Source organism: Watersipora subatra, chromosome 4 (genome assembly GCF_963576615.1).
Source record: "Watersipora subatra chromosome 4, tzWatSuba1.1, whole genome shotgun sequence".
In the NCBI taxonomy this organism is placed as follows: Eukaryota; Metazoa; Bryozoa; class Gymnolaemata; order Cheilostomatida; family Watersiporidae; genus Watersipora; species Watersipora subatra.
The window spans coordinates 23,797,496-23,822,797 of record NC_088711.1 but is presented as its reverse complement, the minus strand read 5'-3'; the positions used below and the strand labels follow the sequence as shown (position 1 = coordinate 23,822,797).

Sequence of the window (25,302 nt, the reverse complement as noted above, 5' to 3'; positions counted from 1 at the left end):
ACAGGCTTTCCTTGTTCAATTGTGTTTTATCTTCATGTAGTAATTGTTAGTGTTATATTCAAACCATTTCTTGTGTCAGGTGCCTTCAGTCTACACGATTCTCTTCCTGGACGAAGCAAACACAACAGAAGCTATTGGGTTGGTGAAAGAAATCCTTTGTGATGGAAGGATGAGGGGAGAACCATTAGATAGCGAGTGTGGACTTAAGATCATTGCTGCCTGCAACCCTTACAGAAGGTTGGTTGGTGCTGAATTCAGTTCTGCGTATCGATAAAACTATTCATCCTCTTTTTACGGATAGGGAAAAGATATTAGTTAAATTATATTAATTAAGTTAAAGGGTTAAATTTATTTTTTTCAAATTTCTGACTAGCTATTTGAAAAATAAAACATCGCCCTCTATTTGAACATCACCTCTAATAAAGCATGACTACAGGAGAGTTGAAAAATTGCGTCATGTTATTCAATTAGAGGTTTTGCAGTATCATAATGTGTGTCAAGCTTTTAACACGAAGCACTGATTTGAGTACAATTTTACTTACTGTAAACCCTCCAGGTATAAAGTGCTCCTGTGAACCTAAAATTTTGTTTGAAAGTTTGCTGTGTGGCTTATACACGCAGTCTAAAAATGATACCTGTTAACTTCTCGCTTTGTTTGGGGTTATGGTACGTTCACGTGGGAAACCCAACATTACATATAGTAAAGAGAGATAAGTAAAACTAAGTAAAAGAATCATACTAATAATATTAATAATAATTACATAGTAATCAATTTGAATAAGACTATTTTCAATAATATTTATTGATACAATTGGAATTAACTATGACCATGTGCAATTACTAAAAATAATTTATTCAGCTATAATACGCTAGGAAATATCCAGTACTTGACATAATGAGGTCATTACTCATGGTCACTGTGATGTGATATCTCCAGCACATTTATTTATTGGCTTGATTTTCGTTAATGTAAAAGCTGCAAAAGCATTTGGTTGGTAGTTTCCAAAGCTACATTCACAACTTTAAATTTAAATACGGTGTCATATTCTCTATGACATGTGTTGCAAAATGTGCTTGCTGAGTTGATAAAGTAATTTGCTGAAGGCGTAATGCATCTCTCCGTAAAGATGAGAATACTTATTGGTCTATTGCTATCGTATCAGCCAATGCATGTATGTGATGACATACGGAAACAGGAGACTCGGCGAATGATTCATGTGGCTATGTTAAGTTAAATGTGTTAAATTAATGGACAAACGGCAAATGCAGCTCATACACATTGTATACCTATAACTCAAAAACCACCTTCAAATTTTGGGGTTCGGCTTGTACATGGTGACGGCTTATACGCAAGGATTTACGGTATGCAAAAGAAGGATTGACAATTTGGAGTAAAACTAAACCAAATGAGTCTATTACGAAAAAGTTTCAACTTTGATAAATAATGCCGGTCAAATGCTTTTTGTCTTTTTTTGCACAACTTTTTGGCAATGATAGCATTAAAAACTTTTCATAGATTGTCAATTTTTGAAATGTTCAAAATCAAAGAACTTCGTAACTATTGGATGATTGGTAAATAATTAGACAACCTGTAAATTCTTTTTGTATTAGCACCTTAAAATTGGTACGGAGACAATTCCAAACAAGGTTATATTACTTTTCTAATCATCAAAACCTACAAGGTTGCTTCATTCTATGCCAAATGAAATAGAGATTGCTTTTTTAATGCTGACCTCCTATAATGAAATGACGTTTTAATTGGCATTGACTATCGATATCTTTGGAACACGACAGTAAAAACACCAATTCTAATGACCAAGTATCTTCCTTGAGCGCTTTTACTGGTTGAGACTTAGACTCACTTTCTTCATCTGTTCGATGTCTTTATTCATCCTCTCATATAGGTTCTGAAGGTGTTTTTAGCCCAACTAACTTATCTCGACTCCTCATAAGTTGTCTGAGAGTTACTTGGAAAAAGCTAACAATGGTTTTTTGACTTGCATAATCAGCACAGTGAGATCTACTACTTCATTCAGTTGAGGAGCTGGAGGCATACCTAAATTTTTATCATGTTGGTTAAAACTTGAAACATTAGCATTTTTAATGAGGAATATTTTGTTTTGCAGTTGATGCAATCTGATTGGTGTGCAGTTGTTATGTGAAAAGTTGAATTAGGTACTTATAGCCTTTAGATAGATGAGGCTCCCGAAACCTTTGAAAATGGTTTCAGGAGCCTCATTGATGATTTATACCTGTATTTCTCATTAATACCTGATTGAATTTGTCTCATAATGCTCATAGTTTGGCTGCTTTTTACTGTCTAAAACCATCTGTAACAAGTGCGTAGCAACTATTTATTAGTATAATATTAACTAAATATGCTAAATATTGTCAAAAAACTAAATATGTCATCCTAAAAATGTTTTGTTGGAGTCCTTACAAAAATTACTCTCCGTATTGCATCAGAACAGAGCAAATCAGATTACCAGTTATTCTTACTGTTCATTTTTAAGTTTGTCATATTATAGCAAAATTTCTTTATTTTACTGACAGATAATTGGTGTGTATGTTGAAAGATTAATATCTGAAAGTGCTTTATTGGCTTTATTGAAAGTTTAATACACACCAGTTTAATACTACTGATATTTATATATCAGCATTTGTGTAAAATCATTATTTCATAATAAATACTGTGATCCAAATACTCATGTATGAAACCTGTACGCGCATATTACTCGCTTAAAGTTCATTAGCCCAATATCGTATTCAGGCACACACCAGAAATGATAGAAAAGCTGAAAAAGGCTGGCTTGGGCTACAGCGTCAGCGAGGAGAAAACTAAAGACAAATTTGGTAAGTTAGGACTAGTATTAGCCTGCCTTTATAAGGAATTTGTTACCTTACTTGGTATGGCAGGAGAACAACAATCATGGACCAAATTATCAGTATTATCATAGCAAATCTTTTCTACTGTGAGAGTCTGTTCATATTCTATTTTATCTGTAACTGCTAGAGCAAGTATATTTGTATTATATTACACCTGAGAACAAACCGCTTGTTAATATTTCTCCATTATGATTCATCAGTGTGCGAGTAAAACGTTGCTCGCATTATTTTATTTGTTCCCTTTGTCAAAAACTACGTTTTTATTATGTATCTTAGCAAACGTATACGGGTTATCTACCCTTACCCACTAAGGCAGCTCTTGTTTATTCATGGTCTCCCCAGTCCTGTCACTCTCATGTCAAGGCAATTACTGTGCCTTACCATAGTTAAGAGAAACATTTGTTATTATGTACAGGCCAGATACCGATGAGACATCTGGTATACAGAGTTCAACCTCTCTCACAAAGTCTGCTACCTCTCGTCTGGGACTTTGGTGCTCTCAGATCCGATCTTCAAGATTACCGAAACAATCCGGAGAGATCGTACATAATAAAGATAGTTGTTAACTGGGTGGGTTGTAGGCATCAGTATGCATATATTCATATAAAGTACGGACCAGAACAGCTTCTGAATGGGTTAGCTTTTGTATTATGTTTACAGAACCAAGACAATAAAGATGGCGGCTTAAACTTTAAGCACTTGACAGGACGGTCTGTTGATATTCTTACTGCCACCCAAGCATTCATGCGAGAGCAAAAGGTACAGTATTAGTTTACTAGGACAGCGGGTTGGCTGCAGTTTGATTCACTTCAAATTAAAAACAGTTTCAGTAAGAATCTGCCACAGTTTTGATGCCAGTCAGTTGAAGCACTTGTTTGTTCTATTCAGTAACCTTTATCCATTAACTCATTGCGTGTCATATCGACTGCGCACTTGTAAAGACTTAATATAGAAGCCAGTCAGTTGTTGCTGGAACCAGTTAGGCCATTCTTTTTCAGCACGCTTATTGATTTGATGAAAATAACTGTATTCTAAATATCATTACATATATTCTATATATCATTACATATATTCTATATATCATATATTCTAAATATCATTCCATATATTATATATATCATGATATATATCACTACATATATTCTAAATATCATTACATATATTCTATGTATCATTACATATATTATTTATATCATTACATATATTCTATATATCATTATATATATTCTATGTATCATTACATATATTATTTATATCATTACATATATTCTATATATCATTATATATATATAACTACATATATTCTATATATCATTACATATATTCTATGTATCATTACATATATTATTTATATCATTACATATATTCTATATATCATTATATATATATATCACTACATATATTCTATATATCATTACATATATTCTAAATATCATTACATATATTTTTTATATCATTACATATGTTCTATATATCATTACATATATTTTAAATATCATTACCTATGTTCTATATGATGTATATTATATATGTCATTACATATATTTTATATATCATTACGTATAATATATACAATATCATTACATATATTTTATGTATATTTACATATATTCTGTATATCATTACGTATATTCTATATATCATTGCGTATATTCTATATATCATTACGTATATTCTATATATCATTGCATATATTTGTATTTCAAAAAATTGAAGTGATGCTAGTTGAACGAACTAATATCTATGTGCTGTTCATTGCCCGGAGCTCCAGAAGTCATAGGGTCACTGCGCATAGAGAAGCAACTGGTTTCTAGAGTTACCTAAGAGATGATGCTATAGACTCATGTGATAGCATATTATAATGGACTAGTGCTCTTACGCTATTAGCTAGATTATGCGAGTCTGTGTTATAGTTCGTCGAGACACTATAAGAACTTTTGCTATGCAAATGGTTTCATCAGCTTTTCATTCTGACATTGAGTTAGTCACACGGATTTGCTCGACATTCTCCCTTAACCCTTTGACCAGGTATAAGCCCCCCAAAAACAACCGAGACTCGTGTAATTTATTTTCGAAAATTCAATAAAATCGATATTTTATGAACATACATAGCTCAAATCTTAAATTTAGTTCAATGAATAAAATTTTTTGTACATATACATTTATTCACATATCTACTACTCAAAAAAAATTACAACCATGTGCAATTGTCCCTGTATGAAATGCTTGGAAGCATCTTTTTCGGTAGAGTCAAACGCTATAACGTAGCCGTGCGAGCCACCATAACGATCGTTTTTTCTGCATATTCCAAGTATATTAAAAGTCCAAAAAAGTTTACATCACTTCTATCATTTGAATTAATTTTATTCTGATCAGACAAAAAATCACTAACGATCGCAGGATAAAATAATCTTTTATTTTACCGTTTTGAAAGTCGAGCCGATGTTGACTGGTTTTTCCAACTTTTAATCTCTTCCAAGGAATCGCGATTTGTTTAGCTTTTAGCACAAAGCAACGCCTCTCAGATAATCGTTTCATATTGTAAATCATCAACTGATATCTTGTTGATGATATTTAAAATTTACTAGTGTTCATATCCTTTGTTTAACGTTACTAGATGACAGCTTTATAAACGTCTACCGAAATAGACATAAATGTCGTTTCCCCACGCAACCGGTAAACGACATTCTGGTCGTTTCCCCTGTCAAAGGGTTAAGCTTGAATCATCCATGCTGGTTGGTTTGTCTGCTCAGCTAGCACTAAATGCACCTGAGTTGCGTTGCTCAAAATGTACATACATACACGTATTTTGGTGACACATACTAGACTGTGTTGTCATATGTATGGCATCAAACGGAAAAAGAGCATAAACATATACATGAGCCAACTAAGTGCCTGAGGCTAGTCAACTAGTTAATCAACTAGTCAACCCTTGAAGATGTGGTTGTGTCAAATTTGAGTTGATCTTAAAAGAAAGCATTTTTTTCCTCTATCAGTTAATATGTTGTTTGTTGTGTTAGGCGATCTCATTGCCAAGATATTTGAAGATTAAAATCGCAAAAATCTGATGGCGGTAAAAACGCTCAGGCCAAAAAAACATGCCCAGTCTTGCCCAAAATGATGTCACGCGTGATTTATCTGTCAATATATCTCGTATTCACATCGGCTATTTGCGATAAAAGTCTAGTCCTACGCGACTCTATTGGCATATATTTTATTTTGTATTTGCTCATGTTGGTTAGAATAAAATTTTAAATCCCGCTACAGATACATTATTATGAATGTTTCAAAGGCCTCAAATAACGAAAATTAAAAATTTGTCTTACTCACTTTCTCCAAATGCTGTGTAAACATTTGAGTACCGACTACCAATTCTACCGGTCTACGGTAATTCTGTCAAGCAAACTATGTAGAATAAGGTCTTTGTATCAGCGCAGTTCCGCCGCTACCCACACTAATGATATACAGCCTCCCAACAGCCTCGCCCACATTATGTCCGTTGCCTATCCTTGGGGCGTGACTGTAAATCATTGCCCACATTGAAAACTAGTTTCTTACTGCTCTAAGTAAAATAATACAGCTGTGTCTTTGAAAAGAATATACATAGGGATAGAGTTTTAAGGATGAGAAGTCTGCTGCAAACTGGATTTGAACTCACATTCTCCAGTTCTGCGGACATCCATATACCGTATCCATTTTACTACAATATTCTGCGAATCATGTTTTGCATTATCTTCAACAATATTATTTTATTATATAATTTTTACAAGCAAAAATATTTTCATCTCGGCATAAAGCTTTTATTAAAATATTCATCAAGTCGTGGCCACTCACATAGTGTTAGCTGATACAATAAGACAAATTCATCTACGGCAGCAAACTCAAACAAAACATCATGGTTTATGCAGCACACATTCAAGTCTCTCTTTCCACTTCATGGCAGTTTCCACATTGACAAAGCTGCTTCGGCTGGTGGGACGACATAAACATCCTGTAATCAGTAAAACAAATGCAATAAATATATGTCATTCATAGATATGTTATTCTAAAGCGTATCTACTGAAAGCTTTCAAATTGGGAGTTTGATAGATTGTGAATGTAATTTTAAAAACGAATAAATGTTTAACAAAGGCACAAGTACGCCAAGCCAACGATTCAAAGCTTTGGTTCTGGAAGTTAAAGATTTGCATTGATCAATCGATTTACTTCACTTTCTACAAGCGAAAAGTGAACATCTAAAGTCAAATCATAAATCTAATTTACTAGATAAAGCTGCCACAGAAAATCTGAAGCAAATGTATCTAGGTGAACCGATAAAAATATAAAACAATGATTAGTGAGAGCAAAAAGTTATAATTTTATTAATTAGTACATGTATTAATGAGTACTAAAATATTACCTTTAGTATATTCATCAATCTAAGCTATTGTATTGCTAGATGCTATGGATTAAAGAGAAGCAGTCAAGAACTCACTGTACATGCAAATCTTGCACGCGCAGGAAAGTACATTTTAGCCTCAAACAGGGAAATATAATCTGAATGTAAACTCAACAGGAAACTCTATAGGAGACTCAAAGTAAAAGATAAATTTACCTCCATTCTCCGATCTTCCTCCGTAGAACTTTAACCACCTGATTCCCAGAAAACTCGAGTCACCTTCGCAGTAACTTCACAGCAATTTTTACAATTATGTTGTTCGCCAATAAAACCTGTCGATAGAGTAATTCATCAAAGTAACGATGTTAATTAATTTAGTAAATATTGATGTTCATGCGATTTAATAATAGAGTAAAATCCCTAGGGTTTGAGATCACAGACAACACGTTTTCCGAGTGATAACATTTATTACGACCTATATAAAAAATGTCGCGCTGATGATTAGCTAATGAAGCGACCTTATGTTTATCGCTCGTGGTTTCTTTTCAGATGTATTACTAGTGACGTCACGAAAGAAGCACCCGCTGGAACGTGAGCTTTTTAAAAGAGGGCCTCATTCAAACGCATATATCTCTGGACAGGGTTGGTCTACAAAGACAAAAATGGCATCAAATTGTAGCTGATGTTTTAGCCTTTTATGAGGCTTAATTTCATTAAATCGCATTTTTTGATGCAACCACATCTAAGGCTAATCGACTAGTCAGTACCTAAGGCTAATTATTTTTGAGGCTGATGCTTAAGCATATTATTTTTAGGTTTATTCAAAATTGGCAGTGGTAGTACCTATTGAAGGGATGATAATTGGTAGTGGCAGTACTTATTGAAGTGATCATAATTAGCAGTGGTAGTCCTGATCTAAGGGATCATAATTGGCAGTGGTAGTTCCTATTGAAGTGATCATAATCAACGCCTGGTAGTACAGCTAATGTTAGTATAAGTGAGGCAAAGTTAGTGGCATTTCATCATAAACAACAGAATGCTTTTATAAAGTGTATCTTTTTCCTCAGGATGAGTGCAGCTTTGTAAGTCTGCGTGATATCCACCGTATTCTGGAGGTATGCAGTTGGTTTTATGCCCATCGTTATGAAATATTTCCTGCTATGGACAAGCTAGAGGATGAAAGGATTGCTTTGCGGAGAGACAATGGGGATGATGTAGAGGAAATAAAAGAAATCGAATACAGGCCGGGTGAGCAACGTCCATTGCCACAAACCACAGCTCAGCTCATGGCCGTTGTTAGGGTGAGGGTCAATTTTAGAACTCATCTGCATGCATCTATTCCACACCATTTGTCAACCTCCAACTCACAGTGTAAAAGTTTTTGATCTCACTGGTAATCATTAGATGGTAGAAATACCCTACCAGGTTATTCCCAGTGTTTTGATTTTCAGTGTGCTTTTTGTACAAGACATACATTTTCTTCTGGTGTGAAACATTTCTGCAAACAAATGATGATATTTTATGTTGATCTTTGCTGGAGAGCATCTATCAATGGGCTTCTTTTACTTTTTGCCTGGGCAAGGTGGCAGACTTAGATTATTGCAGTGTTTTCTTTGCCTATAATCTTTGTTAGGTTTTCTGGTTCCATATTATCTGTTTAATATTCTGCATGTAAAATGTGTGTTATACCTATGCAAAGCATCTGTTTTACATACACTTAGAAATCGATGTATGAGGCAAGGTGCCTACTTCTCGGACTTGGTGTCTGCTACTTGGCTAGGCTTGAGGAGGCAACTCGAATACGTTATGCAGAGTTTATTTCCGCTCAGCTAGCGGAGTTGATCGGTGGCCATCTTAATCTCATCACCGGCCATAAGGTCTTCTTTGAACAAGTCGAGCTGTAAGTAGCCTTAACATTTTCTAGCGGCAAAGGTTAATTGACTTAGTCGCCTACATGTACTATCAGCCCTAAAAACCATCTGGGGAGTGCCTACTCTCACTCCTACAAACTCTTTCACTGTATTCGTGCAGCTGCCAGGACGTGTTCGTCAACCATGTTATTGATGCTGAGTACCATAAGAACATAGCGAAGAACAAGGCTCTGAAAGAGAATGTCTTCATGATGATTGTCTGCATCGAGAACAGAATTCCTCTGTTTCTTGTCGGCAAACCTGGCAGCTCAAAGTCTTTGTCGAAGGCCATGGTTGTTGATGCCATGAAAGGCACGTCATCAAAATCTGACCTATTCAAACGCATGAAGAGGGTATGTTCATATTAATTTTTTTGTGTTTAGGTAATGGAAACCACCTTGAGCTAGATTATTAATTGCCAATTACCATTTCACTACATTTGCCAATTACCACTTCACTACATTTGCCAATTACCATTTCACTACATTTGCCAATTACCATTTCACTACATTTGCCAATTACCATTTCACTATATTTGCCAATTACCATTTCACTACATTTGCCAATTACCATTTCATTACATTTGCCAATTACCATTTCACTACATTTGCCACTTTCCATTTCACTACATTTGCCAATTACCATTTCACTACATTTGCTAATTTCCATTTCACTACATTTGCCAATTACCATTTCACTACATTTGCTGATAATTGCTGTTTGCTTAGTTTTGCTGATCATCAAGTTTTTACAGGTCTACATGGTGTCTTTCCAATGCAGTCGTCATGCTACCCCAGCTGGAATTGTTGGTGTTTTCGAACACTGCGCAAAGTTCCAGAAAGGTCAGGACTTGAAGTCTTTTGTTTCTGTCGTTGTTCTGGATGAGGTCGGACTGGCAGAGGACTCTGAGAACATGCCTCTTAAGGTTGGTTGATGTTGAAAAAAATAAAAGCTGATCACTTAGTGTGATTTCTGCATACAATTCACATACATTCTTCTAGGTAGCGCAGATTGTTTATACTGTACTCGGTTCAAAGCATTGATGGTATATATCAATCACAATATATAGTAGTGGATGTCTGACCAATTTCGTACATACCCATTAACTACTTTTCATCAAGGGTATGTGCTATTGAATATGTTTAGAATCAGCTTTTCATAAGAAGATGCTCGCTGATAAAATGCTATTGAAAAACAGTAGCACATAATAGACATGTAATCATTTAGGATTATGTACTTGAAAAATTCAATTCGTTAAGTGTATTCGAATGATCTATATTTGTAATTGTCTCGGACCTATTTTACAAAGCTCATAGACTTCGCTACCGTCACGCTCATTTTAAACTTAAACCTCTATTAATAGATAATCCATTGTTGTAGACACTTCATCCACTGTTAGAAGATGGATGTGAAGGGAACACAACTCCTGAGGAGTACATGAAGTGTGCTTTCATTGGCATCTCCAACTGGGCTCTTGACCCTGCTAAGATGAATCGTGGAATTCTTGTTCAGAGAGGAACGCCTGATGATGATGAGCTAGCTGAAATTGCAGCGTATGTTGCCGCATTCTCTCATTGAGTACACTTTTGACTTCCCTTCGCGTACCCTAAGAGGATCTGCATGACAAAAACTTTTAAAAAAGTGTTTATCGTGGAGTGGGTACACAATACGCATTTGTTTATTTCTATGCAAATCCATCAACTTAACATTATATGTTATATCCAGCTCGTAATGATGCGGATCAACCCGGAATTACTCTGAGTTGCAAACGATTTTAGATAAACTTTTCGAACGCGGTTTTTCCCAGGTCAAGTTCTCGAACTCAATTGCTCAATAAACTCATTTCTTCAGCTATCATCTTCTCAAATCCCATTTTTCTCTAAAACGGGTATCCATATTGTTGAGAAGATTGATTGGAAAACTTTCAGATATTTCAAAGAGAAGTTTGAAAATCTTTTTGAGTTTTCCAGCATTAAATTTATTGTAAATGTAAATTGAAGGTGCCTTCTGCAAGGTATCATTCACAATCCAGTTCTTTGAACGTGCTAGTAAATTGAAGGTGCCTTCTGCAAGGTACCATTCACAATCCAGTTCTCTGAACGGGCTAGTGAATTGAAGGTGCCTTCTGCAAGGTACCATTCACAATCCAGTTCTCTGAACGTGCTAGTGAATTGAAGGTGCCTTCTGCAAGGTACCATTCACAATCCAGTTCTCTGAACGTGCTAGTAAATTGAAGGTGCCTTCTGCAAGGTACCATTCACAATCCAGTTCTCTGAACGTGTTAGTAAATTGAAGGTGCCTTCTGCAAAGTACCATTCACGAAGATATACACTGTGCGCCATCTCAATTCAGCCTTATTCGTTGTTCGTTATGGTAAAAATGGATTCGCAAACAGATAAGTAATAAAATTTTAGTTACAAGTTTGGAGTTTAGTAAAATACATACTAAAACTTCCTTCAAGTATGCGTTTAGTAATCTAATATCATTTAAGTTAGATTCACCGTTCGTGTTAAAAGTCTGTTTTGAAGGTAAGAACTCCCCACAGTATGTACTGTGCGTAGTAAATTGTAATGTTACTTTTTCTTGCAGATCATAACCACTCAATACACTAAAGTTACTGTAGTTAACTATGATTACCAAGGTTAACATATTGTTTTGTTACTATATTATAATGATGATGATTTTTACCTGGAGGTGATTGCATTAGATAATAACTATGGGTTTTTATATCACTCTATACGATATTTTCGCCTTATGATGCCAAAACTGAAACAAAGTAAAATCATATTATTGTATACCAAATAATCTTTCATTGTAATCATAGCAAAACATACTATATTTGGCCATTACTTGCTAATGATTTTGCATTTAAATACCTTTAGTTTTATTTTTTCTCCTAATTTATTTCAACAAAACTCTTCATGTTATGAAATTTAAAAGCTGCAGTTTGAAAACCTTTACAGTTGTTTCATTTTTCTCCTAATTCGTTTAAACTGCACAAAAACACTTTTCTTAAGATATGAAGTTTAAAGGTTAGAATAATAAATGTTTTATACATGTAAATTAAATAAAAATAAATTTTCTGTTCAAAGACTGTTTCATTACCCTGGCAACACTGGGCATCCAGCTAGCATTGTATATATATTGGGTTTTTCAGTGAAATATGCCAGACAGGATCGCGAACAGCTGCTGTCGAAGAATCATTCATGCGCCAACTGGCGCGAGGCTATCTGAGCATCTGCTCTGAACAAAAGCCAGAAGCTCGTGATCTTACAGAGTTTTTTGGACTGCGCGATTTTTACAGGTAAGAGCCCATTAGAGCACCTGCAGTTGGATATTTGACAATCAAGGCACATAGCCAGACCAATCATTGTTGCATCTAACATGATTCATTATAAAATAGTGAACAAGCTTTGCTCGTAGATAGTCAATACTGGCAATTATAAAAAAAGTTGGATCGTCTATAAATATTTACACACTTCCTAATTGTTTTTTCTTAGACTTGATTTTACCATTCCAAAATCAAAGGTATAGTTAATTATGCTATTACATGTATGTACAACAAATGGTATAATTATTTCACATTATTGCTTTAACTTGAATTTAACCTTCCTGTCGTTGAGCAATCTATTGTTGCAAGCGTTCAATTTTTTCTTTTCAGCTCCTTTAAAATTAAAAAAGAAAACATAGAAACAAATGCATATTAGTATATATACCACTGAGTGTTTGTACTCTACTTCGTTAAAGTCATTAACAAAACATACTATTTGCAATGCATTTATTAGTGATTATATGTACCATTTGTTGTACACACAGTACATACATACAGTACCATCGAGTACATAAGTTGAGTATATGTAAAATTAGTTTTGTTATCATTAACTTTTTTCGCCATTGTTAAGCATTCATAATTTTGTGTTTTATCTTTTATGTTAATATATTGCTTCATTTCAAGATGTTTTTGGTCTTTTGGACCGTCGGTCAATGATTCGTTATACTCATACTCTGCGGTCTCATCCACGTGTGGCGCCTCATTCTTCTCCTTCCCTACTCTGTGGCGCTCGATGATAAAATACCCATATATAAACTGTTGGGTGATTCTGTTTAAATCCTGATATGTTGTTCTTGTTGACTAAATGGGAGCCTCTTAAACCTTGAAGTTCGTCTCACAACAATTTTTTTAACATTATATATTTGAGGCGACTGTCATTATTTGTTGAATATAACTTGTTGAGCGGTAGAAGGGAACAAATTACCAATTTGTTGCGCCCTTGTATGATTATAGTTGCCAATGAATAGCCAGTTACCAGCCTCTTTCGTAACTAGCTCACTAATTATGCACTGGCAATCATTTCAAAATAATTCTGTTGCACTCTCTTTTGCAGTCTGATGAAAATGGTTGTTAACTTTGCGGCAACCCGGGGAGGTCTCACAGGTAATCGGCTAGAGCATAGCATTAAACGAAACTTTGGAGGATTTGACCCTGCTCTGTTTGATCCCATGAGGATATTTCACGTGCACTGTCCCACCATAGAGCGACTTCCACCAAGCCCTGATGGTCGACCACCGACTGATTCTATCGGTCTCATTCAATCCAGCCTTTCCGGAGCCGACACTAACTTTCCTGGGTTTGTCACTCTTAACTTTTATTGCGTGTCGTTTGGCTAGCTCTAGCATGCAATGTTTTACTCTTAGATCTTTAGTAACTACGTAATTTTAGTGAACTACTAAGTAATTTTAAGGTTTACCAGCCTTATAAAGCCACTGTAGTTCAGTATACTTGATCTGCTATTGTTTGCAATACATCATGTAATCACATTTACTAGCGGTCAAAATGTCTTACGTCTTCAATGGTGTGATTTTATAGCCTGATGCCCTAGGTCGAGTCAAAGAGCTTTGCTGTTTTTACATTCTATCTCTGATCTGTTTGCAAAGGATTTACTAGCTTACAAACTCTACCTGTTACCTCTGACCAACGGGTCATTCTACCAGCTAGAATTTCAAGATTGTTCACCTTCTCCGGTCATCTTTGAACTAGTTGTTATATTCACAATAGTATCTCCGCTCTAAAATAGAAAGTGCTAGGTAGCAATGTTTAGGGCAATATGTAATGACTTATGACTGTCTTAACCAAGCTCATGAAGCACCTGAACTATTTATTAAATTATGCACATCTATACGTATGTCCGCTTTTTGACATAGGAGTGTCTCCTCGTTACAGCATGGAGAGTCGTTACCTCCTGATATTGACAGAAAGTCTCAGCGTACTCAGTATTATTCTGGATGAGTTTGCCTCTCAGGATAAGCAACCAGAGGTGGTCTTCGGCAGTAGATTCAGAGATGACATCTCTTACACCCAGGTCTGCTAACTGTTTATTCTCTTGCATCTTTTTTCTACTCTATTTGCTCTTCTATTGATTGCCAGTGTTTTCCAAGTGTCTAATATCTTTTACAATACAGGTAAATGCTGGTAGTTATATAATGCTTTTTGCTTTCTTACTTCGCTAATTATGACTTTTCAATTTTTTATTTTATTAGATCTGTCAAAATATCTATCGAATAAAAACATGTATGGACATGGGCAAGCCAGTGATTCTTCTCAACCTTGATGACCTTTATGAGAGTTTGTATGATGCACTCAACCAGTACTTCTCTACTTGGGGAGACAAAAAGTTTGTGGATTTAGGACTTGGAACTCATCGCGTAAAAGCATTTGTTCATGATAACTTCAGGTGAGACAGCGACAACAGTTTTAAATATTGTTAGGTTTTGTCCAACCTTTTATACTGTCTGATAATAGGCCAGATTAAGTGCATAGTATTTTGTGTGCACACTATAATATACATATGGCTGACACGCACTATGTATGTTACACTCTAATATGATGCAAATATTGTACATGTATATTATGGCTTACTCACAACGTGCTTTGGTTCATACATGAGTTTCTCACTTTACACGTGATAAACTATGGTATGCATGTTACAGTGACAAAATGCATTGCATCACTTCAGGTTGTGTTCACATCTGAACGGGATGATTTCTATTTTTCTGTTTATAAATTTGTTCAGCTACCAACTCTCTTTGATAAAGCGTATGAGAACAGCTGCAACAGCTGAGAAAGTCGCTTCATCGTCTTCTTTCATTCACACTAGGGTCTGCCGTGCATAAAGCTTAGAGTGCCAGCATTTTGGAAAATGCCTGCCTCATGAATAGTTCATGTAAACAACAAAACTTTCAGCATTTGTAGTATGAGTGACATCCTAACATTTAGCTGTGAGAAGGAATGCGGCGTCTGAATTTCTTGCATTTGCCAACCATAGCCCAGACCAACTAATAATTTATAGGAGTCATTTCATATTTAACAGTTCAACAATAGACTTGCTCATTTCTTAACTTTTCGTAATTTTCATTAGTAATAATGTGTAAAGCTGCAGCAATTGTGTAGTGCACTTAGCGCCTTCTTGGAGAATTTTGCTTAGATTTCACAAATGTTCGGCTAACCGAGTAGAAACAACATATAGAAGGTTGCACCATAATAAACTAGAAATTTAAGATTAGCATGGTATTTAAATGCGGTCTCGTTTGTATATTGGCTAGCGTTTCAGCGGCAATAGTGCTGCTATTTATTACAAATGCGAATGAAAACTGATCAGTTATACTGAATGGGTCATGATCACAGAAACCATGGTTAAGTCGGGATTGTAAGATTTGGAGTTATCTACATTAGCAGAAAGAGAAAAATCATAGTTATTTTGCAAAAAAAACTTTTGATTTTAGCTTAATTACGGCAGGTTTTATGGTCAATAAACTGAATGCATGTTCACCATCAGTGCGAAAACATCATTCTGAGAAAACAGGTGTTAAAGTTTGAGAAACGAAAACCAATGCACAATTTTGTTTACATTTCAAAACGTCATGCGATATCACATCGTTATTGGAGCATGCGATATCACATCATTATTAGAGCATGCGATATCACATCATTATTTCCGTATAACTGTAGGCTAGTTGTCATTGCTGACAAGACCAAAGTGCTCTCTCAGTTTCCTATTCCTCTCATCAACCGTCTAGAGAAGCACTATGTCTCGGCCACTTCGCTGCTCACCGCTGAGCAGAAGGATGTGAAGGATAAACTTGAGGACTGGTGTAAAGAGTTCGTGGCTCCACGACGCCAGTACCAGTACGTCTGCACCTATCAATCAATATTAGTGCATCACTATTGATCTTCCATTAGGATACACTTACACCATTTATTTCCCATCAATAACTAGATATCTACATGTATGTCCATCTCACACCCTTATTATTGTACTAGTGTCTGTTTTCTACCGATATCGCTAACAATCTCGATACTTCACCAATATCAGTGTACCACTGTTCAGGCTCTACCAGTATCAGTGTACCACTGTTAAGGCTCTACCAGTATCCATGTACCACTGTTCAGGCTCTACCAGTATCGGTGCACCACTGTTCAGGCTCTACCAGTATCCATGTACCACTCTTCAGGCTCTACCAGTATCGGTGCACCACTGTTCAGGCTCTACCAGTATCAGTGTACTACTGTTGATGTTTGACCAATATCAGTGTACCACTGTTCGGGCTCTACCAGTATCAGTGTACCACTGTTCGGGCTCTACCAGTATCAGTGTACCACTGTTGATGTTTGACCAATATCGGTGTACCACTGTTCGGGCTCTACCAGTATCCATGTACCACTGTTCAGGCTCTACCAGTATCGGTGTACCACTGTTCGGGCTCTACCAGTATCAGTGTACTACTGTTCGGGCTCTACCAGTATCAATGTACCACTGTTCAGGTTCGACCAGTATCGGTGTACCACTGTTCAGGCTCTACCAGTATCAGTGTACCACTGTTCAGGCTCTACCAGCATCAGTGTACCACTGTTCAGGCTCTACCTTGGTTAGTGTTTCACCATCCTTCCTCTATAAACATCAGTGTGCTACCATCTTATCACCATCCATCTTCCATAAACATCAGTGTGCTACCATCTTATCACCATCCATCTTCATTTACCCAACAGCACTTGCTCATGTCTCTCAGCCCTATTGCTCTAGTGAATGGTCCAGCCTCATGCTGCCCCTCTCAAGTGTGACCTGGCCTCACTGAGTTACACTCTTACTAGGATGAATACCTGCCCTCTGCTCTGTGATGGCTGTGGGAATTATTTACATCAGCCATTCAAGCTACCCTGTCTCCAACATTTTATCGGTGGCTGTTGCCGTGAAGCCATGTTCAGAGACGAAATGCCGATGCAATGTCCTGTCGATCACCAAGACATCTCCCCTGAGTTTGATTGGACAGTAGACAGAGCTGCCTTAGAGAACAGGTTGGCTAGATGTGTTCGAGTTTATCTCTTATGCACGCTGTCTGTTTGCACTGTTTCTGAACTTTTATGTCATTTTTATTTAGCAGCAGTATATCCTGTTCATAGTCGCTGCTACATACCAGTGTAAAAGTAACATCCGCTTTAGTGCTTCTGCAATCTTATTCAGGCAATACTTTGAGAATGCGACACCTGAGACAGTCTTCATAGGCTACAGCTCAGAAACGATGGCCCTTGCTGTTCGTCAGGCTACAACAGATATAGCACGTTCTGAACCTATGGATGTTGAGGAGAGCTCAAATGAAGTAAGTTGGTGCGCCTACACTAACTTTCTGCTACATATTTTTGCATTTTACCATCATTTATCGTACATATGTTCCACATTGTCAAAGTTTTAATTTGCCGAGCCTATTTTTGGTACATAGCTTAGAGACACATACCAGGCAGCCCAATCACAACTCTTTCAGAGAAGTAGAGTTAAAACAACACAGAATGATATTACACTCGCTGTAGAGTTACATATACACAGATATTGAACTCACCGTAAGATTACATAGGTGCTGTACTAATGGTATAAAATGCATTAAAATGGTATCTTGTTTAGATTTAATGTTGAGCAGTCAACTTGGAACTTACAACATTGTTAGTGTTTTTACTTGAATGCAAACATGTAATACCATTAAACTCCATAATGGATAGACCATATTTGCATTAGCATTACATTTGGTGCATGATAGTCGTGATTTTTATCAATTTATCTTATCATCTTATCTTACGCATCATCTATTTTAGTTCCTAGAACAGGTGGTCAAGAGAGCAAAGCAACACCTGCTACAGATTGCCACTGGTGAATCAGTTCTTCGGCTAGATAGAACTAGGTTGTTTATGGAGACAAAATGGGTTGAGAAGGTGTACATGGAGGAGCAACAGCATGAAAACCTGTTTCAATACCTCAAGCATCACATGTCGACATTAGATAGTGATCAGTCATCTTTCATCCAGGTGTGTCCTTGCTCCCCTGTCCTTCATCACACAGCCATATAGCAAACGATTATTATTGTCCATTCAGTTGTATTGCTAGTATTGCTACTATGCACATGTTTGGTTCAGATTTCACCCTGTGTCTAGGTTACTTCATTCGCTGAGTTGATGGTGGAAAAGGATGTGATGGTGCTTAGAGAAAACCTTAAGCTATCAGGCTTCCCAATTGTGGTTTGCTCTTTATTTCTCAAAAACTTTGTCAAGGAGGATCAGTTCACAGAGACAGTCAGGTAATATTCTGGCTCAGACTGAGCACAGCTTGTATTCAGTAACTTTAAAATGTTTGCTGTTTACTGCTGTACAGTGAGCTTGTATTCAGTAACTTTAAAATGTTTGCTGTTTACTGCTGTACAGTGAGCTTGTATCCAGTAACTATAAGATATTTTGCTGTTTACTGCTGTATGGCGAGCTGTACAGTAGTGAGCAACCATACCTTTATTCGTCTACTTTGACTTTGTAATTAATCGTTTTTCACAGACAATTCTACGAGAAAATGGAAGATACTGCTTCCAAGTTGCTGATAGTGCAGTGTGAAACGGCCAATGAAAATGGTGAACTTTTGGACTCAGTTCGCTACATCATTCAGCGAGAAAGCGAAATTGCAAGAGTGCCAACTCGAACAGTTCTCCTCTTAACTTTACCTAGAGGCTGCACATTCTCAGGCTACCAAGGTCTTCATTTCTTTCTTCTTAAACATGCTTTTTCATCTATCTATTCTTATAAGATTATGCGTTATTCAAGAGCCGTTTCACACACTCACACGTGTATGAATCTGTAGGTGGAAAATGGAGTTGTGTACACATTGATGACCCAAGATCTCCAATAATCAACTTACCGTCGATCAGTCGATGCCTTGAGTTGACTCCTAGCAAAATGATTGCATCGCTTCAGCAGCAGTTGAGCCGCATCTCCCAGGTGCCTTTTATCTTGCTTATTAACGGCTTATTACCTTCTTATCTTTTTCGCTCCCACGAGCTGCGCAGTGTAGCTAGGCAGAGTGTTTGTGTGTGGCCAACAGCCACATGATGCAGCGTCAGTCGTCTTCGCACCAATCATTTATGATTAGTGAGTAATTCAGAAGTTAGCCTATCCTAGCTGTACTGAAAACTAAATTTACACAAAATTTTAGTAGATTTTATCACTTGCGATTGTTTGGATGTTTGAGATTATTCGATTGCCAGGATGTTTTTAGAATAAAATTGATAAAACATGATCTCGTTTAAAACGTCCGAAGGAAAGTAGGTGCGACATGACGTCACTAGTTGTGATTGTAGTGATAGTTGATATCGGCTATTGCATTCATGTTGCTGCGTTATGCGTCTCTATACCTTTGGTCTTTGTACAATTATAGACATCTGAATCGCACTTTTGATTGATCTGAGCATTTTAATCAGCTGACAATCAGATCACCTCAAACATCAAAGACAATCACAAATGATAGAAAAATACCGACACTTTCTGATGAAATCTACCAAAATTTTCTGTAAGTTCATTTTTAATTGAAAGTAAACAATTATCTGCATGCATTGAGCCAATAGAAAATATGTTTACAACCTGTCCTGAGCGCAATTTCGCTCAGCAAAAATCATGGCAGATGTATTAGCCTACAGCTACGAAGGTTTCACTAATTTTGCGTTGGTAGACTTGAAGTCATTTTTATTGTACAATAGTACTACTGAGAGTGATTATTTTTCATTTTAGCAGTGATAATAATGCCGTAAGCTGTAATAATATTGATAAACTTGACATGAACACATAGATAAACTCGACATGAACACACTCACAGTCATCGCAAAAATGGCCGAAACAGTGTCTCGAAATCATTCTGTAAGACATTTGTAGCATCTTTTATGGCATCAGTTGATGTAAAATTTTGTGCTGAATAATTTGTTATCAAAACAGATTATATGCATTATAGACTTCACCAAAACATGTTGCTATATTCTGGTAAAGAAATTAATTTGGTAGCGAAAGAGTTAATTTTCCTCTCATCTCCTTAAATTTGCCTCTTACCTCTTTAATACGCCTCTTATCTTTAATTGGTATTTTGTCTCCTTGATATGCCTCTTATCTCCTGATACGTTTTTTATTTCCTTAATTCATCTCTTAACCACTTGGTATTTCACACTTTTGTTTCTATTGTTTATCTCTAGAATATCTTTAGCCCAGTATGTAGATTGGCCATGTCTACACAGTAGATGCTCCTTATACATACATCCTTATACGTATACCTTCTACAACCTAAATTCCACATAATTTTAAGAATTTATGTAAAAGTTTTTTCTTCACATTACATAAGAAATGCCATATAACGTGAAGCGTCACGTCAGTGCAAGTTATCAAATGTTAGGTGAATAACAAGGGTTCCATAGTTGGCCTTTAAATATCGTTGTCACTTTCTGGCTGCACTGGGAAATGAAACGGCGTATAGGTGTACCTCCAATATATATACTAGTGCTGGGCACGAGTACTTCTCGGTCAACGGGTTTAGACCCGCCCCTTCTGTTCGGGTTTTTCGAGTATCGGGTAGCTAGTAGTGCTAGGCTCGGGTATTTCTTTGCCTACGGGTTTTTGGGGTACCGGGTTTGTTGATATGGATTTTATGTTTAAATTTTCTAAACAGATATATCTTCAAATTTACAAAGCAATTATATTTCTTTTTAATTTATTTATTATTTTTCAGTTTTTATCGACTGACATTCGTACTCGCAGCGTTAACAGGTGGATTGTTAAACAGTCAAGATAGTCTGGGGCTACAGGGCATTTTCGTGTCAACAGGTGGCAAAAGATAGGGTCTATGGTAGCTTAATACTTAAGCATGTTCTATGTACCTCTCTGACTTTTTGTAGATGGTGCTCCAAATATCATAAAAAACTTTACATAATCGGCTTTTTCTGTTAGTAAGGCTTGTTGGCTTAGTAAAACTTGGTTATAATGAATTATGTAATCCATAATCGCTAGCTGTGGTAATCAATTTAAACAGAGTTATTAAATGTTCACTGCTACTATCAACGCTGATAGCTGTTTCTAACAAGGCGATAGCGGAAACAGACTAAGAACCTATGTGTTATCGGTGATAGCGAACACGCGCCGTATTAAAAATGGCATAAATTTGTTTACGAAGCCGATTTGGCTAATTGCGCAAATAAAATTTGATGTAAGTATTTCTTCTCACCTTTTAATGACAAGTAATCACTGCTTGACTGCAATATTTCTAGTAGGCATAGTAAATAAGGTATGATATATTTTATTCTATCTATTAAATTAAAGACTCGTTAAACCCCATTGTCATGCCTCCTTAGCAAAAATGACACAGAAATGCCCTGTGGTCCCAGACTAAGAGCGCAGGGTGCAATAGACCAAGTTTTTGTTAACACTTCCCGACGGATCCGTGTACCAAAACCCGAACTTGAAAATCAAAACCCGAACCCGAAGGACCGGAATACCCAAAATCTCTATTACCCGATACTCGAAAGAAGATAAACCCGCGAGTTCAACGAGTATTACTACCCGTGCCCAGCACTAATATATACTAGTACCCTCGCAGTATAGCGTGCCGTGTGAGACCTCTAATATATATACAAGTACCCTCGCAGTATAGCGTGCCATGTGAGACCTCTAATATATATACTAGTACCCTCGCAGTATAGCGTGCCATGTGAGACCTCTAATATATATACTAGTACCTTCGCAGTATAGCGTGCCGTGTGAGACCTCTAATATATATACTAGTACCTTCGCAGTATAGCGTGCCGTGTGAGACCTCTAATATATATACTAGTACCCTCGCAGTATAGCGTGCCGTGTGAGACCTCTAATATATGTACTAGTACCCTCGCAGTATAGCGTGCCGTGTGTGACCTCTAATATATATACTAGTACCCTCGCAGTATAGCGTGCCGTGTGAGACCTCTAATATATGTACTAGTACCCTCGCAGTATAGCGTGCCGTGTGTGACCTCTAATATATATACTAGTACCCTCGCAGTATAGCGTGCCGTTTCAGACCTCTAATATATAAACTAGTACCCTCGCAGTATAGCGTGCCATGTGAGACCTCTAATATATATACTAGTACCTTCGCAGTATAGCGTGCCGTGTGAGACCTCTAATATATATACTAGTACCCTCGCAGTATAGCGTGCCGTGTGAGACCTCTAATATATGTACTAGTACCCTCGCAGTATAGCGTGCCGTGTGTGACCTCTAATATATATACTAGTACCCTCGCAGTATAGCGTGCCATGAGAGATCATCAGTTGTGTCGATAAAGCAACGAGAATAAGTAGCTGTATAAGTATTCAGAAATACCTAAAGGCTGTCAATCAGTGCAGGTGTTAGAGTGTTAGCGCGTCGATCTACCAATTTCAACGTCACAAATTGGAGTTTCTTTGGAATCAGTATTTTATGCTCACCTCCAACCATGGGTTCTGAGACAAGTATGGACAGACAGACACTGCTCCGTCTATCTTTATACTATACACTAGCTGAATTACCCGTGTTCGGGAACAGATTTACGTAAAGCAATAGTTTTGTTGAGAGTTGTCTTTCATACTGTAAATCAACTCCAAATACGCAAACTACTGAAATTTTTGTGCAGATCAGACTGCATACACATATGCAGACATACATGTCAATAATGTTGGAGAGACCAATGGAAATATGCAATGTGTTCTACAGCTAGTCTACAATGCATCAGTCTCGAACCACTCAAATCGGAGTTGTCCTAATTTTGTACACAGAACTGATAATGAAATTGACATTGCTAGGCAAACTGAAATTGTTCAAACTGGCAGTATTGAAAAAGTGTTCATGTTTTAAGAAATTCTACAAAATATTTGCTATTGCACTGCTGAGCTATTGCCAGCATTTATTGAATGGAGACATCTACATGCACTATACATGACTTCTACAGTTCTACATCGAATGTAGACTTCTAACACTAATCATGGCTCACCAGTTCTTCGTCTATAGCCTGTGTTTTGACATGGTATATACTAACAGTGCTGCAGTAATGTGGTTGTGTTAATAAAATTTATCAGTAAAATTTACATGTGTAACAGGACAGACAGTACGATGTCAAGACAGATACAGCATTAGCACCTTACAATAATAAAACATAACGCCAACACAATAGCCTTTTTATGAGACACAATAAGCAAAACAAATGCATGAAAATATACATATACTGAAAAATATGCTAGAAAATGCTGCATGTGGATAATAGGTAGGTATAGCAGTACATGAAGAACATAGCATGACACAATAATAACATAATGTTAATTTAATGCAAGCATGACATAACAATAAGACAATGTTAATCAACGCAACACTTGTGGATAGACAACATTTTTTGTTTTTCTGTCGGGTGTATGAACATACAGTTTTAGGCTTGTGCCTACTCTTGAGCAGGCAACATACAGCTGGCCATGGCTAAAGCAAGGGGACAGTAAGTCGATACCAGCTACTTTGAGGGATTGACCTTGCGACTTGTTGATGGTCATAGCAAAGCAGACTCTGATGGGGAACTGAATCCTTTTAAATTCAAATGGTAGATCGGTTGGAATAATTGGGATCCTTGGAATAAAAACGTATTCTCCTCTACCAGATGCTGAAATGATTTTGGCCTGAATTGCGTGCGAAAACATTTGCGTAACAATCAGCCGAGTGCCATTACATAACTTTGGAGGATTGAGGTTGCGAAGAAGCATAATCGTTGTTCCTATCTTTAGCTGCAATTTATGAGCAGGAAGTCCGGGCAAGTCCAGTGAATTTAAGAATTCTACAGGATATTCTACAGCAGCGTCATCAGTCAACGACGTATCAACAGAAGTGAAGGTTTTTGAATTGCCAGGTAGTTGGACTAAAAGCTGTGAGTTTATGGCAGCAGCTGCATCATTCCGGGGGCAAAGAATAGCTCGCTCAGATAACCAATCAACATCTTGGAACCTCTGTTGCAGATTAGGGTAAACGTTCTCCTGAAGTTGCTCAGTTGAATCCACAAAAGTGCCGTAGCCATCAAGTGACACCAAACCATCCTCAGCACTGACTGGCAAACGCCCTTCACCAATACGCAGCAGTCCAGCAGCAAAATGTGCACTTGTTTCGTCACCAAGAATAGCGGCTTGCATGTTTCGTGTCAAATGCAGCTGCACAACAGACGGCCACAAAAATGATGATTTGATACATGCATTTATCTCATCAGCAGGTGTGCCTCTTTGTATGACAGGCAATGTTTGGCGAAAATCTCCAGAAAGTAAAAGAGTTACCCCACCGAAAAGTCTATTATTTTCACGCAAGTCCTTTAGGGTAAGGTTTAGAGCTTCAAATGCGAGCTTGTGCGACATTGTGCACTCATCCCACACAATAAGAACGCATCGTTGCAGAAGTTGGGCAGTTCCGCTGTTCTTTTTGATATTGCGCACAGGATTCCCAGTTCTGGCCAAATTAAGAGGCAGTTTCAGTGCTGAATGCGCAGTGCGGCCACCAGGAAGTAAGGTAGCTGCAATGCCAGATGAAGCTACAGCTAAAGCAATTTTTCCAGACTCTCGTACTTTCGCCAATATAAGATTAGTGACAAAGGTTTTGCCGGTCCCACCTGGTGCGTGAAGAAACACCATTCCGCCACTGTTTTGTTCAATTTTCTCCAAAACTGTGTTATATGCTGCTCTTTGCTCTTCCAGCAGCAGCGGTTCATTGGTTTCAACATGGCGACGGAGCTCTTCACGGTCTTATGCTGT

The 25,302-nt window shown here is 37.1% G+C and overlaps 1 protein-coding gene across 1 annotated transcript in view; it reads left to right on the top strand.

The window, feature by feature from the left end:
* The window catches only part of LOC137394714 (E3 ubiquitin-protein ligase rnf213-alpha-like), a 66,875-nt gene that overhangs the window by 595 nt on the left and 40,978 nt on the right, over positions 1 to 25,302 (top strand). Inside the window, exons 3-22 of the mRNA XM_068081482.1 lie at positions 80 to 237; positions 2,771 to 2,853; positions 3,302 to 3,456; positions 3,547 to 3,645; positions 8,332 to 8,541; positions 8,986 to 9,164; positions 9,296 to 9,527; positions 9,929 to 10,099; positions 10,555 to 10,727; positions 12,332 to 12,478; positions 13,560 to 13,802; positions 14,396 to 14,534; positions 14,713 to 14,906; positions 16,181 to 16,357; positions 17,321 to 17,524; positions 17,691 to 17,826; positions 18,314 to 18,523; positions 18,650 to 18,792; positions 19,040 to 19,233; positions 19,341 to 19,477. Of these exons, the coding sequence (XP_067937583.1) occupies positions 80 to 237; positions 2,771 to 2,853; positions 3,302 to 3,456; positions 3,547 to 3,645; positions 8,332 to 8,541; positions 8,986 to 9,164; positions 9,296 to 9,527; positions 9,929 to 10,099; positions 10,555 to 10,727; positions 12,332 to 12,478; positions 13,560 to 13,802; positions 14,396 to 14,534; positions 14,713 to 14,906; positions 16,181 to 16,357; positions 17,321 to 17,524; positions 17,691 to 17,826; positions 18,314 to 18,523; positions 18,650 to 18,792; positions 19,040 to 19,233; positions 19,341 to 19,477 (3,384 nt within the window). The remainder of the gene's footprint in view (positions 1 to 79; positions 238 to 2,770; positions 2,854 to 3,301; positions 3,457 to 3,546; positions 3,646 to 8,331; positions 8,542 to 8,985; positions 9,165 to 9,295; positions 9,528 to 9,928; positions 10,100 to 10,554; positions 10,728 to 12,331; positions 12,479 to 13,559; positions 13,803 to 14,395; positions 14,535 to 14,712; positions 14,907 to 16,180; positions 16,358 to 17,320; positions 17,525 to 17,690; positions 17,827 to 18,313; positions 18,524 to 18,649; positions 18,793 to 19,039; positions 19,234 to 19,340; positions 19,478 to 25,302) is intronic.